This window comes from Pocillopora damicornis, chromosome 12, assembly GCF_964200805.1.
Source record: "Pocillopora damicornis chromosome 12, jaPocDami1.2, whole genome shotgun sequence".
In the NCBI taxonomy this organism is placed as follows: domain Eukaryota; kingdom Metazoa; phylum Cnidaria; class Anthozoa; order Scleractinia; family Pocilloporidae; genus Pocillopora; species Pocillopora damicornis.
The window spans coordinates 17,660,320-17,683,076 of NC_142681.1; the positions used below are offsets into that span (position 1 = coordinate 17,660,320).

The 22,757-nt window shown below is 35.6% G+C and overlaps 4 protein-coding genes across 9 annotated transcripts; 3 read left to right on the forward strand and 1 right to left on the reverse strand.

Annotated features, from left to right (window-relative positions):
• Positions 1–332: 332 nt before the first annotated feature.
• Positions 333–10,844, forward strand: LOC113673708 (uncharacterized). Of its 5 annotated transcripts, none has more exons than XM_027190133.2 (9): positions 353–730; positions 3,827–4,014; positions 4,679–4,702; positions 8,177–8,209; positions 8,907–8,939; positions 9,300–9,398; positions 9,683–9,721; positions 10,185–10,214; positions 10,514–10,844. In XM_027190133.2, the coding sequence occupies exons 2-9, from the start codon at positions 3,963–3,965 to the stop codon at positions 10,609–10,611; spliced, it is 408 nt and encodes a 135-aa protein (XP_027045934.2). In that variant the 5' UTR covers positions 353–730; positions 3,827–3,962; the 3' UTR covers positions 10,612–10,844. The 5 variants fall into 5 exon arrangements, with proteins under 5 accessions (XP_089045047.1, XP_027045934.2, XP_089045046.1 ...); XM_027190134.2 differs by having other exon boundaries at positions 359–730; positions 3,861–4,014; XM_089188921.1 differs by lacking the exon at positions 8,177–8,209 and having other exon boundaries at positions 333–730; positions 3,861–4,014.
• A 544-nt stretch (positions 10,845–11,388) lies between these two features.
• Positions 11,389–21,119, reverse strand: LOC113673709 (isoinhibitor K). 2 transcript variants are annotated; one of them, XM_089188923.1, is made up of 3 exons: positions 20,992–21,119; positions 13,332–13,425; positions 11,389–11,810 (listed from the first exon to the last, which is right to left on the reverse strand). In XM_089188923.1, the coding sequence occupies exons 2-3, from the start codon at positions 13,393–13,395 to the stop codon at positions 11,608–11,610; spliced, it is 267 nt and encodes an 88-aa protein (XP_089045049.1). In that variant the 5' UTR covers positions 13,396–13,425; positions 20,992–21,119; the 3' UTR covers positions 11,389–11,607. The 2 variants fall into 2 exon arrangements, with proteins under 2 accessions (XP_089045049.1, XP_089045048.1); XM_089188922.1 differs by lacking the exon at positions 20,992–21,119 and adding an exon at positions 13,985–14,160.
• On the forward strand, positions 16,742–20,352 carry LOC149036791 (histamine H2 receptor-like). The gene is made up of 2 exons (XM_089188919.1): positions 16,742–16,890; positions 18,616–20,352. The coding sequence occupies exon 2, from the start codon at positions 18,644–18,646 to the stop codon at positions 19,769–19,771; it is 1,128 nt and encodes a 375-aa protein (XP_089045045.1). The 5' UTR covers positions 16,742–16,890; positions 18,616–18,643; the 3' UTR covers positions 19,772–20,352.
• Positions 20,541–22,628, forward strand: LOC113673706 (uncharacterized). Its single transcript, XM_027190130.2, has 2 exons — positions 20,541–20,722; positions 21,700–22,628. The coding sequence occupies exons 1-2, from the start codon at positions 20,623–20,625 to the stop codon at positions 22,263–22,265; spliced, it is 666 nt and encodes a 221-aa protein (XP_027045931.2). The 5' UTR covers positions 20,541–20,622; the 3' UTR covers positions 22,266–22,628.
• Positions 22,629–22,757: the final 129 nt, after the last annotated feature.

The following is a 22,757-nucleotide window of genomic DNA, read 5'->3' on the forward strand; positions in this document are numbered from 1 at the left end:
CGCTAAGAATTACTTTGAGAATTCTTCCCGGGAGTTGGTACGAAAACAGTTTCCTTCTCATGCAGAATGGTTAATGAGCACGATAATATCCTTAAAAAGACTAAATGCTCCCCATAACTCTTAATGTTGTGCATATGATGAGTTCCAAAGCTTTCTATATCTCTGCAGCTCATTTCGCAAATGATGATGGTGTAAATTATGCGCTCTTTAAAGGATATAATGATAACATTCTCAATTCGCAACCTTTTGATCCTTGATTTCACCGCAGATTTATTATTGTAAAAAGTTGTCCAATGCTTTGATTGCTCCATCATTTGCAGCTGAACATTCTTATTCTTTTGGCGTTCTGTACATTGACTGTGCAAACCAACATGTGAATGACAGTAATAAAGTATGCAAAGAAGGCAAAACTCGCACCTTTTGTCCGCCCTCGCTGAGAATTTTAACAAGTTGTTTTCGGTAGCTTCGAAGTATCGCCGGCATTCTAAGGAATCGCTTATCGAGGAAATGAGAGATAAAAGTTAACTTCGTAGGACGTCTGCTATTTGCTTCACAGCGTTGCAAGGGAGGAGCAATTTGTATTTTGAATACGATTAAGATTCTTTTTGTAACATTTGAGCCGTTATTGTTCCTTGACTACAAAGGCCAAGCACTTTTTGAAGGAGGACTGAAATTTGTTACGAGTAAATCTCTGGTTGCCCTTTGCTGAGTGGACAGTGCAACTAATTTGGTAAGTGAAACAAGAATTGAAATAAAATATTTCCTGTAAGGCAATAAACTTGATATTTTCTTTGAAGAAAAAAAACATAGAAAATTGAAATCTCGTTTGAAAAGTATTGGGAGTTAAAGCCACAATTAGATAGGGCAGAAAAAATTAGTTTATATGGTCAAAATTCAAACCTGCCAGAAAGTTAGCTATTTCTTTTCCAAGTAGGTAGCACTGCAATAGCCTGCTTTCTGAATTTAAAATGTTTTTATTTTCTTTGTTACAACTTTCATGAAAAAAACACTTATTTCAACTTAAGCCAAATAGTAGCGATGTGAGAGATTTATTTCAAAATATATTTGACTGTTATGATCTTAAACTGTTTTATTGAAAATACCCTCGCAAAAAACACGACACGAGTGCTGAATATTTACAGTACCTACACCAACCAAAGGCTGAACCTAAGCACTACTATTGAGAAGCGTAGTAATAATATCGGTGAGATATTGACTGAGAGTCACATCCCAACGAAATCAAAGGTAAGGAGAAGGAACTAGGAAAGAAATCGTAAATCAGTCACTAAGAATTTCATCGAAGAAACCGGAAAAATTTGAGTCGTATTTTATGCGACAACACAACTTTCAAACCTTGAATGTAGTCATTCTTTCCTTCAATTTTAAATTTATTCTTGATGAAATAAAAAGAAATTCATTACTTTTGTAAGCGTTGGTGTTAAAAAAGCTTTCAACCAAAAATGTTGATATCAATTCTGATCGTAATGGTCTATGATTAAAGAGGACAACGTTAGGGTAGGTTTTTTTGTAAATCTTACAAGTTCACTGTATATAGATCTTTACCTTCCCACACATTTCTCCATGAAACTTTGCGATTTAATTCATATCACTGATAAATAATTTATTAGAAATATGTTGAAAAAAATTCTCAATAAAGCAATTTTCTGATGCGGTTTGATTTTGTCTCGTCGAAAGGCGATATTTATCCCTGATTCGTAATCACAAAAATGTTTGGCTCTTTCTCAGATCAAAACAATTCTCGTTTGACAACTCGCTAGTGCTTTTTGATTAAGTCTCCTTGAGCGAGCCACAATTGGCGAAAACAAACTCAGGTTTTACCTTTCAAGCTATGTTTTGCTTTTAGAGCTTCGCTCGTCTCTAAGTCTTCCGACAAAATAGTCTTTATTTGGCATAAACAAAGAAAGTTTTTCTTCAGTAAAGAAGACTCCTGTCTTACTTGGTACATTGTTTAAGAGATTATCGCCAAACCGATCTTTTTCGTTATCGTTGCACCTGCTTGGGTAACAATAGGCCTGTTTGTTGTGGTTGATTTGTAGTCATCTCGAACACAATCGATGTTTACAGATATTTTCTTTTTTGGTTGAATAAACCCAGTCTTACTGACGTATATGAGGCGGAAATTTACTTTCCAGAATTTTTATAGCCCTGTCATCAGGCTGATATCGTGCAAGGATTTCCGAATCCAGAAGATTCTCTGAGAAAAAAATTATTTGTTTATTGAGTCATTTACCTTTGACTGATGCATTTACTTGATAGAAAAAATCCTTTTTAATTATAATCACTGATGAAATGAACTTGACTTCTTTCTTTCCTCAACTCAAAGTTTCTCTGATGTACTAATGACAATTTACTTTCCTTGATAATGGAACACATCAGAGGGAAAAAAGGGTTAATTTTTCCGAGCAATGTGAAGTTTTTTAACTTTGAACAATCATTCTCGACAGAAAGAAAAAGGGAATAATTCTTCGTTTATACTCAGCCATTTATTTCGGAATATTTAAAGGATCTTCTTTATTCTTCCTTGTCACCCTTGAAATCGCAGATTTCTCAACTGATGCACTAGAATCTAAAAACTCGCTTATCATTTGATAAAAGTATATTTTGACAAGACTTTTACCGCACAAAGTTTATGCGTTCACCCGGCAGCACTTGTTTCTTAGCGCTTTGCGGGGAGTTTTCCCAATAGAAGAGTCAGCAAGTTTTCTTACAGTGAGCTGTGATATTCATTTGTCCTTCTTTGTCACGGATCTCCTGAGGTCTAATTTCCGTATTGTCTCTATTGGACTGTTTTCTTGGAGTTTCACCGACACTTGTAAATGAATTAACATGACCAGAACCGCCCTGTAATACAGCTTGTACGAAGCGCGCTGAAAATTTCTAATGAGCGCGACATACATATTCCCAGCTGGGCTAAGACATGGGAATTTAACGACTTCCCGATCTTATGATGTCGGTGTATAAATAAACATATCAGCCCGTGCGATTCAGTTTTTGTGATAGCTTATTGTTGCTCAGATCTGATTGTCTTGCCTTTCTGTGATCGTGTGTTGGTTTGGGTTCACCCGCTCGGCGCCGTGGCGCTGATTCTTTTAATTAAGACAGTGTAGAGTGTGGATCGGTTAATAAACGGAACAAAAGATCAAATCCGAGGATGAATAAAGCAGCTTGTGAAATTTTTATGTGTTGCCGGTGGGGGGGCGATTGTACGGAGGATATAATCAAGAAAAATTCGCCTGCATTGGGGTCGAATTATATCAGGATGTAATAAAGATTAACTTGTAGAAAAGTTATGATCACGTCAGAGCTAAGTAAATAAACTCGAGAGCTTGACAAAATGACTGCAATATCTATGGAATTTAGAGGACCTTGTCAAAAAGGGTTAGAGGTGCTGTGGCCATAACCAATCAAGAAAAAAATCCTTATCTGCTTTTGTGTATCACAAATAGTCATTTCCTGAGCCAATGAGGAAGAAATTTTGCGACCGAGAATCTTGTCAGCGTTTAACTGGACTTCTAAAATAAACGCATTCTGCCCACGTTCACATCATTAATAAGATCATCAATTTTTCAAGACATTCTTTATGAATGGATTTGAAATTAAGAGAAATAAACCAACTTCCTTTGAGCTTTTAAGGTTGCACAATAGGCTTCCCAATGGCGTGAGAATACAACCAAATGCCTCAGCGGTGGTTCATGAAAAGAAAGAGGAGATAGAAAAGGCGAAATTAATACTATTTTGAAACCTAGGGTCACTTTGCCACTAATTTCCTTGACCACGCTAATAGAAAAATACCCCCTATTCATAGATCATATATTTGTTTGCAATCGTGGCTCTGACAGGAGAATATAAAACCTGAGTGACATTACACCGTACCACAAAAGCCAAAGGAACGCAGAACTGACAACACCAGGAGTCCAAAGCACAAGACCGCTAACAAAAACATGGAGAAACTTGCATTCTTAGTGATATTCGCCGCTTTGTTTGCAATTACATGTGAGTCTTCTGCTAGTTGTCTGTATTCTTTTCATTTTCTTTTTTTTTTCCGTTTTTAACATTTCATTTCCATCTTTATTGAATTTTTTTTTGGTTTTTCCGAATAAGCCTTTTTTTAAACAGACTTATCTGCGAAGCAATTTGAGTTTTTTGAGAATTATTCTTTCTTTTTATTTTATTACTGTTAAGTTTGAATGATTGAGAAATAAATAAGAAGAACATTAAAAATATTCATAGGCTGCTTAACAACTACACATTTCTAACAAGTTTCGTTCTTTTACAAGTTTTAAAGTAGATTATTTTTCTTTTACTCTGTCCCACTTCTTGACAAATTGCTTTGAAATAGAAAAAGAAATCTTCAATTTCCAGCCATGCCTGAATAAGATAGGAAACAGTAAAAGGGACTCACTTATACGGATCAGATTCATTTTATCGAGTTTTAAATCAAATCTAAGACTACCACAAATTTTTAGTCCTGAATCTAATCGCAATTCGTTTTTATATATTTCAATCAGCTTCTTTATCATTTGAGAGCAAGGGTATTTTTACAAATATACATCAATATCGTGGTTGAAAAATCATTGGCGCCATTTTCTTATTAAGGTTTTGTGATCTCTTTTTTCTCATGCTGTTAAATTTAATTTCATTTTGACTCCTTTCGCAGGTTCTTTTCCAAGCGACGATAGAGGTGAGACTTTTGAAAACCTTCTACTCCCAGAAAAATATTAACTTCAGAAATATTTTGAGAAACATTAATCTTTATCCTTAATCTCACCAAAAGCGCGATTTAAATTTTATTCAATATGAAAAAAGCTATAACGATATGGTTGGCCACAAGAGGGAGACAAATATCTTTCCTTAATAGAGAACATGAATTTTTCGTAACACAAAAATTGCATTTGGAGGAACAATTTAAATGCATACAGTACTTAAAACAGACGCGAGAAGCTATTGAAAATGACGCTCAGACGTTTTTAGAGACCCGTACAAAACTGCGCATTATTTAAATACGATTTTTTAATTAGTTAGATTTCCAAGAAACAAGAGCTATACTGGAAGAAGTTTAAGTCCAATATTCCACAGCTTTTTCAAAATACTTCCTAAAAATGATAAGCGAATGGGTGAAATACCATTTAAAGAAGTGATTAAATCGTAACAATTATTTTAAGAGAATTTCATCGGCTAAATTTCCGTTCAAAATGTATGTCTCTACTTTTATGCGAACATAAATTATAATTCTACAGACCAAGCCTGAACTGTACTGTAGTTTCGCGTTTTGCCTTGTTTATCTTTAAAATTAAAAAGCGATCTACGATAGACAAAAACTAGACAGCTGATGTACATTTTGAAATATTGCAGAACTTATATGTGACAAATTAAGATATCTTAAGTAAAGAGAAAAATATTCCTTGAGTAATCTCGGTCGAAGGTAATTTCGATATCGGAGCAAAAATCCATTCCAGTGACGCTTCGAATAACAAGTAATAATTACTTTGCGTTTCACACGAAATGAAAAATTAAAAGAAAAATACATTAAACTACAACGAACATCTTGAACGTCTAACAGAAATCCAATTTAACTCACTTTTGAATCTGATTTAAAGAATTTAACAAAAAGCCGGAAAGATGAGAGAATCTTGAACGATGAGCTTGACCTGGTTTTCAATGATATACGGATCTCCAAGCAACCCAAACATAACAAGCTTTGAGCTCCAGATGAGTTCTTTATCAAAAAGAAGCAATTTAAGAAGACAGTTTGAGGTTGTTAGGCTAGAGTTTGAAATCGTCGTTTCATTAACCGATTGTTTTTCCGCCTTGGGCGTCATTCCAGTTTGGAGACTAAGTAAGATCTCTTTAGAAAATCAGTAAAGACAAAAGATCAGAAACCTATTACTCTCTGTTTTGGCTAAATGAAATTTTAATATTTCTCAGTAATGAACTCTATTGAGTTTTCTCCATTACTCTTTTATTGCTTTCATCTGTGAAATGTAAGGCCCACATTCTTATTCTAAAACTGCTCTCGTTAAGTAAAAAAGAGAGTGGCAGAAATTACAAAATCCCTAAAGTACATAAAATTACTTTTATTTTGGAGGTTAAATGAAAAGAGAAAAAAAAAACCGAAAATCTTTTCCTCTCCATTAAATAAAAAAAACAAAAGCTCTCCAAAGTTTGCCCTAAATTTCCGCTTAGATAACAAATGCCTCAAAACATCGAAATTTAATTTTTCATCTTTTGGAAGTTTCGTCTTGTTAAATTAAACTAAAACTGCCATGAGTTACAATTCCGTAGCCTAACACATAATTTTGGTGTACGACTGAAATTACAATCCGGAATTTGTGATCTGAAAAACATTTAGGTCTCTAAACTCAATATTTTAAGTTGAAAATATCAAGCTGAACAGAATAACGGAAAAAAAATTCTACTTCGATTATGAGATGTCTCACGTGAAAAGAAACAAATGACATGACGAAATATTTCCGATAACGATATTGCAAAACCTAACACTTGGCAAGCTTGGTTATAATTGTTTAGAGGTAATTTATCAAATACCTATTTTTTCCACCTTTAGAAAATATTGCTTTCAGAAACTGGAGGAAAAGAGTGAGCGAACTTTATCATAGCAAGGCGTCAAACATATATTTAATAATTCATGATTTACCAATGCAGGATTAGTTGTTGTGTATCAAGTTATTTTAACTCTGACCCAAATAACAGACTTTTTCTCCTTACTATCACCGTCGCTGTTCTTTGAGTGTGAAGTGCAATTAGCCTTCCCCAGTTTTAAAAGCCACAACTACGGACACAGTTTTCTTGATTGCATTTTTGGAAATAGGAAATACAAAACACTGCATTATGAGATGTCTGACTTTAAACTTCAACTATTTAATCCAAAACTAGAACAAAATTTATAAGAGAAATCACTTGATTTTTTCCCCCGCTCACTACATATAAAAGTTTTTTACCTAATTGACATCCTCGTTAGTAATCTATTGCGACGGAGTTTGTGATTAAAGACTAGCTCTTTTCCATTTATTCCACGCTTTTACAAAAAAAGCAACCTCTTTTCTATCTCGCGCAGGAAGCACATATAATTTGAAAAGGAGCATTTGTCGCCCTTTTCCGACTTGTTTTATCTATGGAAGAGATGCAGACTTAAAGTTCTTTCAGATGCTTCAAAATTTCCTGATGTGGATCTTAATGTTTACAGCATAAGTGTTTGCCACATTTTACAATATAAACAAAAGTTATTTTAATGCTTCAAAACGAATTTTCTACAACTTTTTTTCCGCCCGAGCCTTTTTTTTAATTTCCTTATATGTCATGGTTAATAACTCATTAGAAATGTAACTTAACTGTTCATGCTTTTTATTTGAAGTCAACGATTATTATCTTTTCCATCCTTTTTTTTATTATTATATCTAGAAGCCTCTTTGATGATTTGTTCTTTCCATACGAATGATACGTCGATTTGTCTGGAATAAAACCTACTGTTTATGTTAATGCAAAAGGGACCAAAAATGTCTCGGAAAGGTTTCAACAAAACCATTGTGCAGCAAGAGAGCTTAGAAAAATTTGTCTTTTTTCCGAGAAAAAAATATAAATATGACGAAAGTTAGAAGGCAAATCAATCCATATTTTTGTTTTTTGTTTTGGAACTCATTAAAGGTAATAAATTGCAAAAATCCGGTCACCAATGCACCTGTTATTTACACATTTCTCGGCAAATTCACAACTCAAAGCAAACTCTGCAAAAGGTTTTCTAGAGGTAAAAAAGCTTTGATGCCTTATTCATCAAAAAAGTTTGAATTAAATTTATGAATAGGGAGTTTTCATGCGTAGGAATAGTTTTCTTCACTCAAAAGTTACAGTAAATTAAAACTGATATATCCTCTGAGGAGTTTTACATCTCTTAGAAATTTCTTACGAAGTAATATGAGAAATTTCTATAATCAAGTGCGAATGTGGGTAACTAACTAACAAAAAGACGGGCTATGGCATAGGCAACTGACATAGCTAACATGATAGTAAAGTCTAAATTATCGCCAATCATGAATCCTCGTAGTAAGTTATAGGAAACCGAATTTAACGGCAACCTAAATATAGCTTTAATGCCCCGCTCTAACCCTGTAACTTTAATACTAACCATAATTATTTTCCCTAGATTTAATAGAGAGTGAATGGCTGCAAGATACACGTTAGTACTAGTGAAAATATTTACTTATTTTCATTTACTTACTTTTATTTATTGTTTCCTGATTCAAAGAAAAAGTGAATTTATTTTCTTCTCAGTCTGTTGCAGTTTGCCTATCATGTCTTATCAATTTCTTTTCAGTTTAGAGGGAGAACGAAAATTTATTTTCATAAAATTTTGAGGGATTAGGTGAAAGACTTCCTCAGATATCACCACCAAGTTACTTTTTAAAAATGGCAAAATCTTCCATCGTCTCCATGATTTTTTTCCTTTCAGATTATAGGCTTACAAGGTTCTAAGGCGTTGTTTCAACTTTGACTGATATATTCAGTTCCTTCAACAACTGTATGTAACTTGAAGAATGAAAGTTATTTTCTAATTCAGAGGGACAGAACGAAAGAATAAGTGGAAGAATTGCACCCGATTTAAGGACAATGAAGATCCACCTTGTTAGCGAGCTTCGGTAATATAAAAAATTGGCAGGTTTCGCATTAATGAAGCTATTTTAATTACTCTATCACATTAAATCTTTCCTAAAGATTTACAACGCCAATTAAACGTATTTTATTCCGAGAGGAGAAAATTCTAAATCCTTTTTTCTTTATTATTTCTTCATTTACTTCATATGTGCACTACAAATGCAAAACCGATTGGCAAAAGTAACGCCCTGAACAATCTGCTTTTCTATGATTTATTACAGGAGCGAATATACGAGAACAAGAAGACGAGCTTGGTAAGATAAGATTTTGTAACGCATTACTATTTTCTTATTAGCCTAAAATTTTTGAAAATGATTTGAGAGCTTGGAATAGTTTCAAAAATCAATAATTCGAAAGCAGTTGGTTTCAACCTAAAAGAATATGAGTATAATTAAGGTGTGGTACGTTGAACGGATGAAGTTTTTGTTTGACATCATTGTCCACAAAAAGACTAAAAAGAAGTCTAAGGTGAATGTTACTAAATTTAAAACTGGACCTTTCCTTTCATTTACGAGTTTTTGATTTTGTAAAGATTACTTCCACTCTTATATTTATCAAGAAGACAGTGCCAAGTTCTATTCCAAATTGCCATGCATGTTTCTTGCTTTTTCCAGAAACTCGTAATGAAATGCCTTGTGCCGAGGAGCTTGGACTTTTGAAACACTACCACATCAATTTGAAATCCGTTCCATGTAGTACAGTGACCAAGAAACGTAAGTAGTTCACCTTAAATGGCACAAAAGATCAAGCAGATCGCAGAACAGTTCTTGGGGCAATTGATTCGAATCTTGTTTGCTTAGATTGTGTCAAGTCGTGACCATGATAGCTGAGGCTTCAATTTTGGAAAGGCTCATCTTTCATGTACTTTACTCTACCCCTGGGTGTAAATGTGCGCAGGCCCTTCGGCTGGCACTAAGACCATTTTGCCGAATTTGATTTCGTACTCTGTTAGTATCTGCTCTCCTGGTTTTTAACCATTTCCTTTTTTTGATTGCAGGTGCCTCAAACTTGCTTGCAAGAGAGTTTAAAAACAAAGGTACAAAGGACTTTGCTCAGTTGCAATGAGCTTATGAATTTTAATTTAAGGGCGCTTCTCATCGGTCGGAAAAGTCCGGTCAGACTTATGATAACAAAAAGGCCATACATTTGACCAAATAATTTCCTCATCCATTTTTTTTCGTGGTCAGAGTGGACAAATTTCTATCTCAGGATTATCTATATCTATGAATTTTTGAAGAACAGAAAAGGGCCAATTTAAATTACCGATATAGCCACTAGTCACTCAATAACGTCAGGTGGGAAATATCTAGTTTAACTACAAGACTAAGTGAAGAGTTTTATGCAGGAAGCAACCCTCAATCAAAATTACATTGAATGTCACATTTCTAGCCACTCAATTTATTTCGGGTCTAATTCCCACCGTTCGATAGTCTTTCATAAGCTTGCATGTTTTAGTTTTTAGCCTCCACTAATCATTTCCTCTTCTACTTCATTTGCAGAATCTGATTACGGAAGGAGGAATAGCTATGGTAAGATCTGCTCATTTTTTATTGCTATGTGAGAAAAAATTCTGTGAGACTTAACGACCTAAAAACAACAAAAACAAAAACACTAAAAGACACTCAAAACTAACGACAGAAATTTTAATATGTAGCTGTATGAAAAACTTCGCAAAAAAAAAACCAAAAACATTTGGGAGAAGAGAAGCTGTTAACGCTTATAACAGTGCATCACATTTCATTGGTACTCACGTCAACCAATCAGAATCCTTACATTCTGTTAGCTCAGTAAGACTGATGACGATGAATCTTTTTTTTTTTTATTTCAGCCCGTGATTTTAACTCTTGCTGCAGCCCAGACTGTGATTGGCTGCTGGATTACTTGGAAATCGACTCCACCGTGGTGAAATGTCTGGACCGCAAATAAATCCGTTCTTTAGTTTCATCCTTGAACACAAAAATTTAAAATGAAATAAAAACAACTACAGAACAAACGACGATGAGAAATCTCCCAATTAAATAGTATCACTATTCAGGATGTTCGGTCGCACGATGAGGGTTTAAGTTACAAGAGTCAGAATTATAATTTGTTAGCTAACATCAATTTCATGCTGTACAAAGCTATCACCTCAGGATAAATTAAACTCACGCTTAACTGAGTCTAACGTGTCTTATTCATAATGAAAAACAAGCTCTGATGGTCCAAACCATCAATCTTTGATGGTTTGGAGGAGCCACAGTGCGTCTAGGGTTTTCGCTTCTCATATACTGAAGTTTAAAGTACCACCGAGTGAAGACCATGGATGGAGGCGACAAGAGATCAAGGCGAAGTTGAGACGGAGCCATGCCGAAAAGGAGACGAATATAAGACGAGGGAAACGCGAAAGATAGAGTAGCCATTATCGAGGCACGAACAAGACTTCGATACTATGAGATTGAAACGAAGATGACACGATTACGAGACGAGGTTGAGACGAGGACGAGAGGAGATGGGCTGGGGTAGTTTTCGAAAAGATTGCGCGGAAAATGTGTATTTCTATTGATTTCCTTTTCCATTTTACGCTTGTTCTCTTTAAAAAGCCTAACATCACTTTTCATGCTAAACAGGCACACATGCCTGTCAGTAGTTCTTTTCCCTTTCAATAAAAGTTTCGCCTTGGCATAATTAGCGAAAATGATTTTGCTTTCGAAGTTAAAAGCAGTATTACCACGATGATTCAACATTTTATTTATCTATTCTGTGAAATTTTAACCAAATTCGCTCAATACTACTTGAGTCTTCAACAAAGTTTACCGTCCTGATAAAATACTTCTTTTCGTACTCTCGGTTCTACGATACATATGTCTGAAAACTGAACAAAATGGCATCGAAGGCTTGATGGAGAAAGCGTTTTAACACAATGAGGCTTAACTTATTTCATCTTTAGCGCAGAGTTTCCTTCATTCCACAAGTGTTTTGACAATCTGCCAGTGACTCAAAATTGTTGCTGTTGCCTTCACAGCCGCCATAGATAAAGTCTTTGCAAGTGCCAGCATTTTGGTCGAAGTAATACCTCCTCAGGTATGCCATACAACGACCACCTTCGGCGTCAAGGTTGCAGAAATCTGGCCGCCCTTTTGTATAACCTAGTATGAGGAACGAAATGAAAACCTCTCATAAACTTTTTCCATTTTACCTATGTAACTACAAGCTTATGGAACAAATTCGTTCATCGACATATGAACGATTACGAGCTAAAGAGTATGTTCGTATCTGCAAAATTTAATTTAGAGCAGTCAAATAACTTCAAGTTGCGCATACTCATTCCGTAATACCGTTATTTAACTGAGAGGTATGCTTCATATCTTTATCATTGAAAAGTAAATATACAAAGTTACTGCTACGGTTGGGAATTTCAGAGTTACCTGGCTGTTCGAATATGGTCTTGGAATGTGCTATAATCGACTGTGACCTCCATTTTACAAAGGATTTTTACAAAACTTGGTAACCTGGCCGCAACGAAACCTAAATGCAGAGCTCGCAGAAAGCCGCTTTCTATTTTTACTTTCTTTCTTTTTTCTCAGCTTTGTTTACAACGCTATACGCCACCTACAATATATTCATTACTTGGGTTGAGAATTCCATCCTGTCTATCTCCTAATTGTTCAAAAAGATAAAAAAAAACGGAAAAAAATGAGACAAATTGACTTCAGACCCCAGAGGTTGGCGGCCAGGTTGCTAGGCAAGTTTCAGAATCTCCGACACATTAAAGACAATTGTTGAAAAGTCAGGTTACTCTTTCGAATCTCAAAACACGTCAAATCTCAACACTGTATGTGTCCTTTCAAATAGTGGCGAGGAAAATCAGAAGGTTTCTGTTGGAAGCTTTCCTCTAACTTGCCATTGTGCTTCATGACTGGATGAACATATATCTTTCTATCATAATTCGTGAACAGAAAAACTGCTGATAAAATCAATTCACAATGTTATGCATAGAAATTTTGTCATTTTGAGAAATTGAGGATAACGCTTCAAAGCCCTAACCTGAATTGGTATCAAGAAGCAAAGTGATATTTACCATTTCCTTTAAATTTACAACAGGCCGAATCTTTCTCGTTTGCTGTTGACATGAAAAGTATTCAATGCTAAATGTTCACTTGGAGAACTTTACGATGATCTATCGGCCCAGCTGAATCCATATCGACAGCAGAGTAAAAGATAAGCATATTATTCCACGTATGAAATTAAGAAATTTGAAAATTTTTTTAAAATCTCGTGACCAGAAAGCGATTTTTTAAGAGGGTTTTTGGCTAGATGGCATGTAAGACTAGACTTAAATTTATCAATTGCTTTCATTCGATAATTTTCTAGACGCCTATTTAGTCTAAAATATTTGTGACAACCGATTGTTTACGCTTTGTATCCGAGATTTTGATCTCAGTTAAAAACTGAAATTTTTTCTTTTAATCATCACCGCAAAATGATTTATGCGATATCTTTCAAAGAAATGTGATTCTGAAAGTGATGAGTGCTTGTCTATCGACATAGATTTTTAGATCAAAGAGTTACAAAGTTGATACAAAGAGCTGCAGAATTAATGATGAATACATTTCAAATTATTAGATTTAAATCTTAAATCAATAATACAAATCTATAGATAAACCTACCTATAACAAATACGGCGAAAATTATGGCCAATACAAGACTGCATGAGGTCTTCATTTTAGTCATGGACCTCTGAGACGGTTGCTGTTCTTTCACCTAGAACGAAAAAAAAAATTTCAAAACGTCTTAAAATAGAGGTTATTCAGAGCATTCAAATGGAGATGACTTGTCTATTAACTGAGCAAACACAGCCTTCCAGGTGCGATTGAATGAAAGCTGAAGTGTAAGTGAACACAATAAGGAGGGGGACATTGAGGTCTATTAGAAACCACAAAACCCAGCGTAGAAAAAATCATTTATACCGCAAAACCGCCAAAAAATTCGATCAAAACGAAAACCGCATTCAGAACCGTCAAAACCGATAACTTTTCACATCCCAGTTATCAATCGATCCGATGCAGTGGTGGCAAGTGGAGTAAACAGAGATTTCGAGCGTACAAAGGTTTCACAACTATTCGAGATCAGTGGAGGCGCATAATTGCCGCTCAGATCGAAGAGTAACCGGAACTCAATCAGGAAAAATCGAAAACCATTCGGTAGTTCTGACGAAAAGTGAAAACCAAATGCTAAAAATCGGAAAATCCGCAGACCGAAATGAACACCAAAGTTTTTTGGCACAAAAACCGAGAAACCGATTTAAAAAAATAGCCAATACCTCAAAACCGAAAATCGCAATGCCCCTCTCAATGAGGAAATACCAAAAAGGAATTACAAGTCGCACTAATCGGTGAAAGAAGTCCAAATGAATTTCAAATTAATAACACAAATTCTAGATGGACCTTTCAATGTTTTTAAGTAAAACGTGTAGTCCGGATTAAAATTTGACTGAGTAAATAAACTTCACCAAAAGTGCAAATAACCCTAGAAGTTGAGAATGGTTCACGTTCATACTCCTTCAACAATAATAGGGGCCTTAAGCAAACCACGACAGCGACGGCAACGAGGACATGGAAAAACAAAAGATCTAATCGGCGGAACAATAGCTCAGCACGTTTGTTTTAAAGCTTTGTACATTTCTTAGCAGTCCCATGCAAAACAACGACGTGAAGTTTGCGTCGTCTGCGAACCGAAACCGCGGCAGCAAATTAATTTTAATTCTAATTAAAGGCAGAATTTCATTTTTTAATCGAAGTCTTCCTTGGCGTTGCCGTCCTGACTGCTTAAGGTCCCTATTGGTGATCCAAACGCTCTGATTGGTTTGTTAACTCGTGCTAATAAACATTATTTACTCACTGAATGAAAAATTCTCTAAACAACTGGTTAAACGTCTACCTTGAAGATTTAATGGATGACGAAAGCCTTCAAAATATTTTTCTGATAATTACTACCAATGCACGACACCCGAAATTCTAAAACAAAGTTTTACAATTGCGGTCTGCTGCAATGTGATTGTAATGTAATGTGGCCTGGAGACAACATCGCTCTGACGAAGGGCTAGCGCTCGAAACGTGAGCTTTTCTACCCTTTACGGTGGCTAATTTAAGTTTTCAACTCAGTTGTTAACACTAAATCACCTGCTATACTCTCCCACCGACGCAGCACCACAGTTTTTTTAAAAACTTACCCTGTTGATAAAAAATTTAAAGCCATTTTAGCCATGTGCTCAGGCGAATACTTTATTCTTTTGTTGGTTTTCACGCCATACAATTGCCCCCACAGAGGTTTACCAGAAAATAGTTCAGTTTATTTGCGAATTTTAGAAGTGAGCGAGTGTTTATGAAATAAGCTCATGAAACTAGAGAATAGTTTAAGGAAAAAATAGCATTTCAATAATAGCATAGGTAAGCAAACTAGAGAATATTAAATCGGATTTTCTCAAGTAAACTTGAAAGATGACAGGCAGAATTTTCAAAACTAAGTCATAAAAATAGGAAATTATGTTTTAAGTGGCTGCAATTCATCATTAGAATGTCTGTCTAAAAAAACAATTGAATAAAGTTATTTAAATATTGCTCATTTTTTATATCCTTATATCCAAGGTTTTGACCAAGCGGAGCGCGCGTGATATCTCAATTAACTCTCAAGAGGGTCTATACAAGAAACAAAGCACTAACACCAACCACCATATTAAAACGAAAAAGTGCAGTTTTTAGTTCAAATGACCTTATCACTGGGGAAGGGGGAGTGAAACAGATGTACTAAAGTACTAAGAATAGAAACACTTTCTAATTGTATAAAGTATAAATTGGTCAAAGTCTGACCCATCGCAAAACAAAACATCACAATTTATCTTGTAGCCTCGAACTGGTGTAGAGACTCTAAAAAAAACATACGACTTATTAACATCTCAACCTTCAGTCTTGTTACTTTGAAATGAAACTAGCAGAAACATTTTAACACAAAATTCTAAAGGTTTCGAGTCTTGGTTTTCTTTGTGATCTCTTTTCCAAACTGTTAAAAACTGTCCATACAAAGAGAATGGCTTAAATGATCCAAAAACCTCACTGATTAAATTATTCTGGAAGCAAAATATGGAGCAGAATAAAATGATTTATAACTACATTTACATAATAAGTAATTTCTAAGGTAAGAGAAACTACCACAAATTTTATTGTCAGTAAAATATATTGTGTCGCTTGATCCAGATATTTTTAACATTAAAATTATTTTAGGGTCCTTCTACAAGCGTATACAAGCAAATATTATTAAATAAGAAACTCAATAAACTTGATCCATACGTTTCAGTTTTTCAGACCTTGAGCTTTTAAAAAGAGAGTAAAACTTTTGTTCGAAAGACTTTTGCATTTCACGCCATGATATTCTTTCTCTCATATGACCCAGAGGAAGCACCACCAACTGTCAATACCAAGTTATTAACTTGAAGCCGAAAGGCGATGATGTTTACTTTTTTGAGGGTGCAATTGCTTTATTTGATGTAACCGAATAGATGTAAAGGATGCGTGGAAATTTTCAATTGTCATTTCCTGCCATAGGGTCACGTACGTAAGTTCTGCTGAGATAATTATTGATTTTTGAATCGAAAGTAACGAGTAGCTACGAACAGTTGAAATGATTGTCTTACAATGGATCGTAGTGATTATGTAATTGCAGTGATTTCTTACTATTAGACTTTCTAGCCTACAATCGTGAACCAGGGTCTTTCTCTGTTTGATTCTTTGTTTTTACGAATAACATTTATGCGTGGGAATGATCATCTGCCCAAGAGAATTTTGCAACATCATTTAGAAAATGTAACAAAAGCAGTCGATTGAAATAAATCAAAGAAGCAAAAGAACAAGGAAAAATACTTGACATTTGCTAAAAAAAGAGTTCATTTTGTCACATCTTATCTCCAAAAGCAATAAGTAAAAAAGAAAAAAAAAAGAACACAAGTGGTAAACTATTTGAAGATATCCGCAAGTTGGCGGCTGTCGGAAACATTTGAAAAAACCCTAAAAGAGCTTGAAGTGCCATTGAAAGTGTTTCAGTACAAGAATATCTTTTTACCAATTGATGTTTAAAATACTACAAGCAACTCGTAGCTGATCATTTTTGTTAAGAGTTAAATTGAAACACTTGGCTATCGAGTCCGGGTCTCTCTGAAAACAAAGAAAAAGAAAGGTATGTTTTTCGAATCTTTCATCACCAGCAAAAGGGAACTGACTAGTGTTTTGAAATAGTTATTTATGTATAGTTTAGCGTTTCTTTGGTCAGTCCAGAGAAAATAATGTAAGAAATGTCTGAAGCAATTACCAGTATTTTAAGATTTCGGTCTTCAATGGAAGTCGAGTGCTTTTAACAATAATAAAGAAAAGGCATATTTATAGAAATAGGTTTTATCTGAAAGGAAAACTTGGCATAATTTCGTTCATTCCCTCTTTGAAAATGGAGTATTCTCCTTGATACAAATAAAGGTACAAGATAAAAAAAATAAAATTCATGGTCACCATTCAGTTGTTATCAAATTCAACAGCCTAGACAAATATACATTTGAAAACTGTAAACTCCTCAATATTAATTGGAATGGCCATTTTTAATCCCGATACAGTTCATTTCATGTGATAGTAGCACATATTTTTTTGCGCTCAAAGAATCTTACACACTTAAATATTGGCAAACATAATTGATGGGTGCTTTAGGCAAAAGATAAAATGGGAAAAAACAGGTGGGTGGCATGCACCTTGAAAACTTTTAAAGTTTTTAAGAAAATGAGAAAACAGTTCCGAAAAAGTAGCGCTTTTTGTTCCACTTCAACATAACGAATTAACGATTATAAAGCCCTCGAAAGAAAAGAGCTTTTCTGGAATTACTTTTATGAGAATTGCTTTATTCACCTTCATTGGCAGATAATTGCTTAATAGAAAAATAAAGGTATGGACAGCATGTACTCAGCAATTAATTCATTCCATTTCTTATTTCATCAATATGAAAAAAGTGCTAAAATTAATAAGTCGTGCATTTTGGGCCAAAAACAAACAATTTGGAGCTTTGAATTCTATTAGCCGCTTAAAATCTTCAGCTATCCATTACCTGATGATTAAAAGCCCCTGGCGAAACAACCTTTGCTTATGTTTTGGTGCGCTTTTTCGGCTGGGCCAATTCCAAGAGACATTCGAGAAAATACTTTTCCGGACATAACTTGCAACATTTGATGGATGATTCTTTTTTTTTTTAAGGAAATGTGTTAAAAAAAACCTTATACAGGCAAGACCTCGCTTCACTGCAAAAGATTTGAGGTTAAATTTACCTTGTCATGTTGTTTAATCGAATAGCCGTGGCAATCAGAATTTTGATGAATTTTTTCTTTGATCTTGATTTCCCTAAAAGCTTTTTTTGTATGTGTACCTTAGAGGTTAAAAAGTGATTTCAACTAATTTCCTCATTACTGCTTTTATTTCATGCGAAGGAAGGTCTTTTTAGGACTGTCACTCTCAGGTGAATGATACTTCCTAGAATTAATTTTCGTTTCAGTTAGAATTACCAAGAAATCCGTAAATCCACCTAACACAAAAATTGGCAAATGGATTTAAAAAGTGGCAAATGAATGTAACACTTTCTAGGTCAGATTTAGTTATAATTGCCATTCAACCCTAATAAGTTGAGAAAACCTCTTTAACCAATTTCCTTACCTCATACCATTTTTTTCTTTTCAAGTTAAAAAGTTACTTTTATCGGTTTTTAAATCAGTGTCAAATAGGACCACTTTATCTCACGCACTTAGTTTCTATGACAAAATTGGGTCCATATTTTGTTTTGGTTCTAATTTCCATTAGAGCCTTAATCTGTGAGCTGTTAATAATTGCTTTCAATTTTGCTTCATTTTAATTTGACTGCTTTGATTCGAAGGGGTCACTTTGACTGAAGCACAAAAGCAATGATGAACAATACCTCTTTGGGCAAGGAGAACATCAGTTCTTCGTGGAACCCCGTATTTGTGAGTATCTCCATCGTCTGTTATTCCTTGGTTATCGCATTCTCCCTTCTCGGCAACAGCCTCGTATGTCTGGCAATTTGCCTGAATAAAAGTCTTCGCTCTTCACCGGCCATGTCTTTCATCTTTTCACTGGCCCTCTGTGATCTGTTAACTGCCATTTTCGCAATGCCGTTTGACGCTGAAAGCCTACTCCAGAACAGCGCCTGGAAACATAGCGAAACTCTCTGCATTGTATGGACAACGACTTATCTATTCAGTGTCCCTACATCGATACTGACGCTCCTAGTCTTTACGATTGATCGATACAAGACCCTGAGTGATCCGCTGAGAAGGTTTCGCAAATCGAAGTTCTTATCCATCCGAACCTCTCGTTTTGTGGTGGTGTTCCTATGGTGCTACTCCCTGGCGTTCTGCTTACTGCCTGTCATGGGGTGGCGACGTATGCCTCATTACGTTGTTGGAGGTTACTGCAATTTCAACATCACGTTCACCTATTCAGTTGTAAGCAACATCCTTCACTTCATACTACCATTGCTGATCATCGGCGGAATTTATTTGAAGATTTATCGCATCGCACAAAACGTGAAACAATGCCACGAGCTGGGTGAGGGTAAAAACTCTTTTCCTGGCCACATTGCCCGACACCCTTCCTCGCGCGATCAAAGACACTTTAAGCGAAATCTCAGAGGAACTAAGACAATTGCTGTGATAGTTTGTGCATTGTTCATCTGCTGGCTTCCTTACAGTGTAACTAGCACTGTCTTTGGCCTTTGTAAAACGTGTTTTTTTAAATCCCCACCGGAAGTATCCGTCGCGCTACTTATGCTGGGATACCTCAACTCGGCCCTAAACCCTTTCATCTATTCTCTCAGGAACCGGAAGTTCAAGGACACGTATCGCATTCTCTTCCGGTCGCTGAGGAAAATTAGAAGAAATACACAGCGCAGGTCAAGAGCGTCTCCTAAAACAAGTGACTCATCGATATCCGGAAGACATCACGTAAGCGTCATCGGGCACGCAAGTAGCATAAGATTGACTTCTTTCACTGTCTCTGTTTCAATAAATTAAAATTTTTTTTTTTTTTTGACTATGTCGCGCGTCTGTCCAAAAAAATACGGAGCTCCGTAAGCAGTGAAAGAGTTCGTAAGTTTAAAATTATTGCAAATTTTTGTTCTGAACTGTTGATTTAAAAAGTACCGTGTCTATATCAACATACACATGGCACAATTAACTCTCTTTAAACTAAACAAAATTGTGACATTATAGAAGATAAAGATGCTTGTAGAAGAAAAACTTACAATATCAAACCACTGCCAAATTTGAAGAGTTGAGACAAGAACACTCTCTTTAAGCTCGAGAACAGGGAAGGCCAAGTGCTTATCGAACATGCCCATTGAAAAATTATTTAAATCAAAATAGTACGTGTTATGCAACATAAACATAAATCAAATTTGTAAAATAGAAAGAAGTGTTTATTCAGGTATATAGTTATGCATTTTTCTAAGCGTGTAGGAAACAATTAGGTCTTTTAAAAGCTGAAGAGAAAGAATGAGACATTATCTTTGCATAAGTCATAGAGCATTCCACAATCGATCCTATGTCATGAAAAAAATATCTTCCGGCTGTACAGGTCATTTTAGACTTATGATGTATCATTCACGGAATTTATGAATTAAAAGTTATCAAAAAATTATTTCTCACTTTTCCAAGTGTTTTCGAAAAGTCTTTTATTAAAAAATCTTCCAAAAGTAACACAACAAAAGAAAATCTGACATTTGTGTGCACAACACAAAGAAAATTGACAGTGAAATTCTCACAAGAGGATGTCTGTTTCCAAGGAAACTCAAATTTGCCCTCAACTTGAGCGTAGCTCAGAAAGTACGGCTTGAAAAGTTATCTTCCCTTTCTGACCGAAAGCAATGGAAAAATCAGGCCTTTATCTCATCGCAATGGGAATTGCGCTATTTTATCCGCAACAAGTATATTCTGCCAGCGAAACAGCGAAGAACACTTTCAGATGTAAGTTAATGAATCAATTGTCCTTTGCGATTACATTCAAGTGAGCAGGACACTGCCTTTTACTGAGAAATGTATAGACAATGGAATGTTCTTCTTCAATTGCTCTCAATTAAGCGAATGCAGGTCAACCTGGGTGAGTCGCAATTGCTGCATCAGAGCATGAAAACAGGCATAAAATAGCCCAGAATAAATAACACCTTAAGCACTCTTTTTATAGCACTGATTTAAAAGTATTTATTTTGGTTGAAATAACTTATATTCACGCTTACCTTTTTTCCTAAAGCTTCAGTAGTCGTCGATAACAGTTGACTTTAATGCTACAAGCTTTAAATTACGGTGACGGAAACTGATTTCACAGTATCAATACATGATCATTGCCTGTCTTTCAAAATCGAATGAGTGGTGCCCTTTCTCGTATGCTTGGAAATCACAGATCAGATAAAAAAAAACAGGATATCGGAAGAGAGTGTGCCGAAAACATTTGGTTATATCTTTACCACAATTTCTTTAGGAAATGGAAAGAAAAGGTGTCGATTACAGGAACTTCAAACTAATTATTTTCCTATTGCTTTTTTTCCGAAGTATAATCTTTTGCAAAAACTGAAGTCGGCAACTCTTTTCTCTGTTTGATAACAAGTAACGATAAATGGACTAAATATCACTTTTGATTTCGACAAACAGCTTTGTTGACTCGAAGCATTTTGTTTTTTTAATCAGAACCCATGCTATTTCCAACAAGGAATACACAGAAACCGAAATAAGGCTAAATTTCATCTTTTCCAGCAAAAATATTTATCGACCGGGTGGGGAGTCGGAGAACAATTTTTTCGGAAGGGGAGGAGGGAGGCGCGCAACACATGGTTTTCAGGGGGAACGGAAGGGCGACCAATCGTCGCGAAAAATAATGACCGTTCTTTAGAAAAAGAAATTTTTCCTAAAACAACTGTGACAGTTCAGAGCCTTTTCCTCTTTTCCAGTTTTGTTGAACTTTTACCAGAAACCAGTCGTCACAATCATTAAGAACTCCACAGCACATGAAGACGTCCAACAACAATCCTTAGATGAAGCCGATCTGAAACGTGACGAGATCCCAGAGCCGACGATAGCTCCCACTTTCAGTACAGCCACTATTAACTTTCCGGTCAATAGATACATGGCCAATGTCATGTTCCAGTTGTTCGGCAAGGATGGGGTTCTGGAAAAAGGTGGGTTCGAAAGAAATGGTTATATCCATAAGGATGCATCAGCCTCCATCGTGCTCCTCGGTGGCTTCGGAAAAAGATCGGAACTTTTACACGAAGTATTGAGGGCGCATGACACACCAATAGACGCCGGAGCAATTGCTTTGGTTGTACAGCTCTTTTTCAGTCCGGACGACTTTAATCGGTTAACGAACTGGCTCCGGGATGAGATTCGGGCTGGCTACGAGAATTACGACGATCCGTGCTCTCCGATAGTTTGTATCAAGTTCGTGTGCTGTACGAAGATTGCTAATCCTTTCTTGGGTCCAAAATTCGGAACGATCCGAGTTAGTATTGATTAAGTGGAAAGCGTAATAAGAGGTAGTTTGTGCAACAGGGTTAAGAAATGGAGATATAAACTAGATGGCAAGTCGGAAATAACATCTTGCAAATCACTATGGTGCCTTTAAAACGAACTCATGAAAAGGACGAATGACCACTTTACTTCCCTTAAAGCTGCTATCACTCTCAGGGAATCAACATCAGCAAACTTTTCATTAATATGTACAACTTGTTTCATCTGTGTTCAGGGTGACAATCTCATTGATTCAAACACCATTCACAACTGAAATCTTTATGTGGTAACCCTTTATTTTTGGGGGTTAATTAAATATTAACAAAAAATTTAAATTTCAAAACCAGCACATGACAGGACGGAAAAACGCGTGGACTGTAAGTACCTCCCGTTGTCCCATACAAAGCCTTAGAAAACTTTTCTAAGGCTTTGTATGGAACAACGGGAGGTACTTACAGTGCATGCATTATCCGTCCTGTCATGTGTTACCTCTAGACAG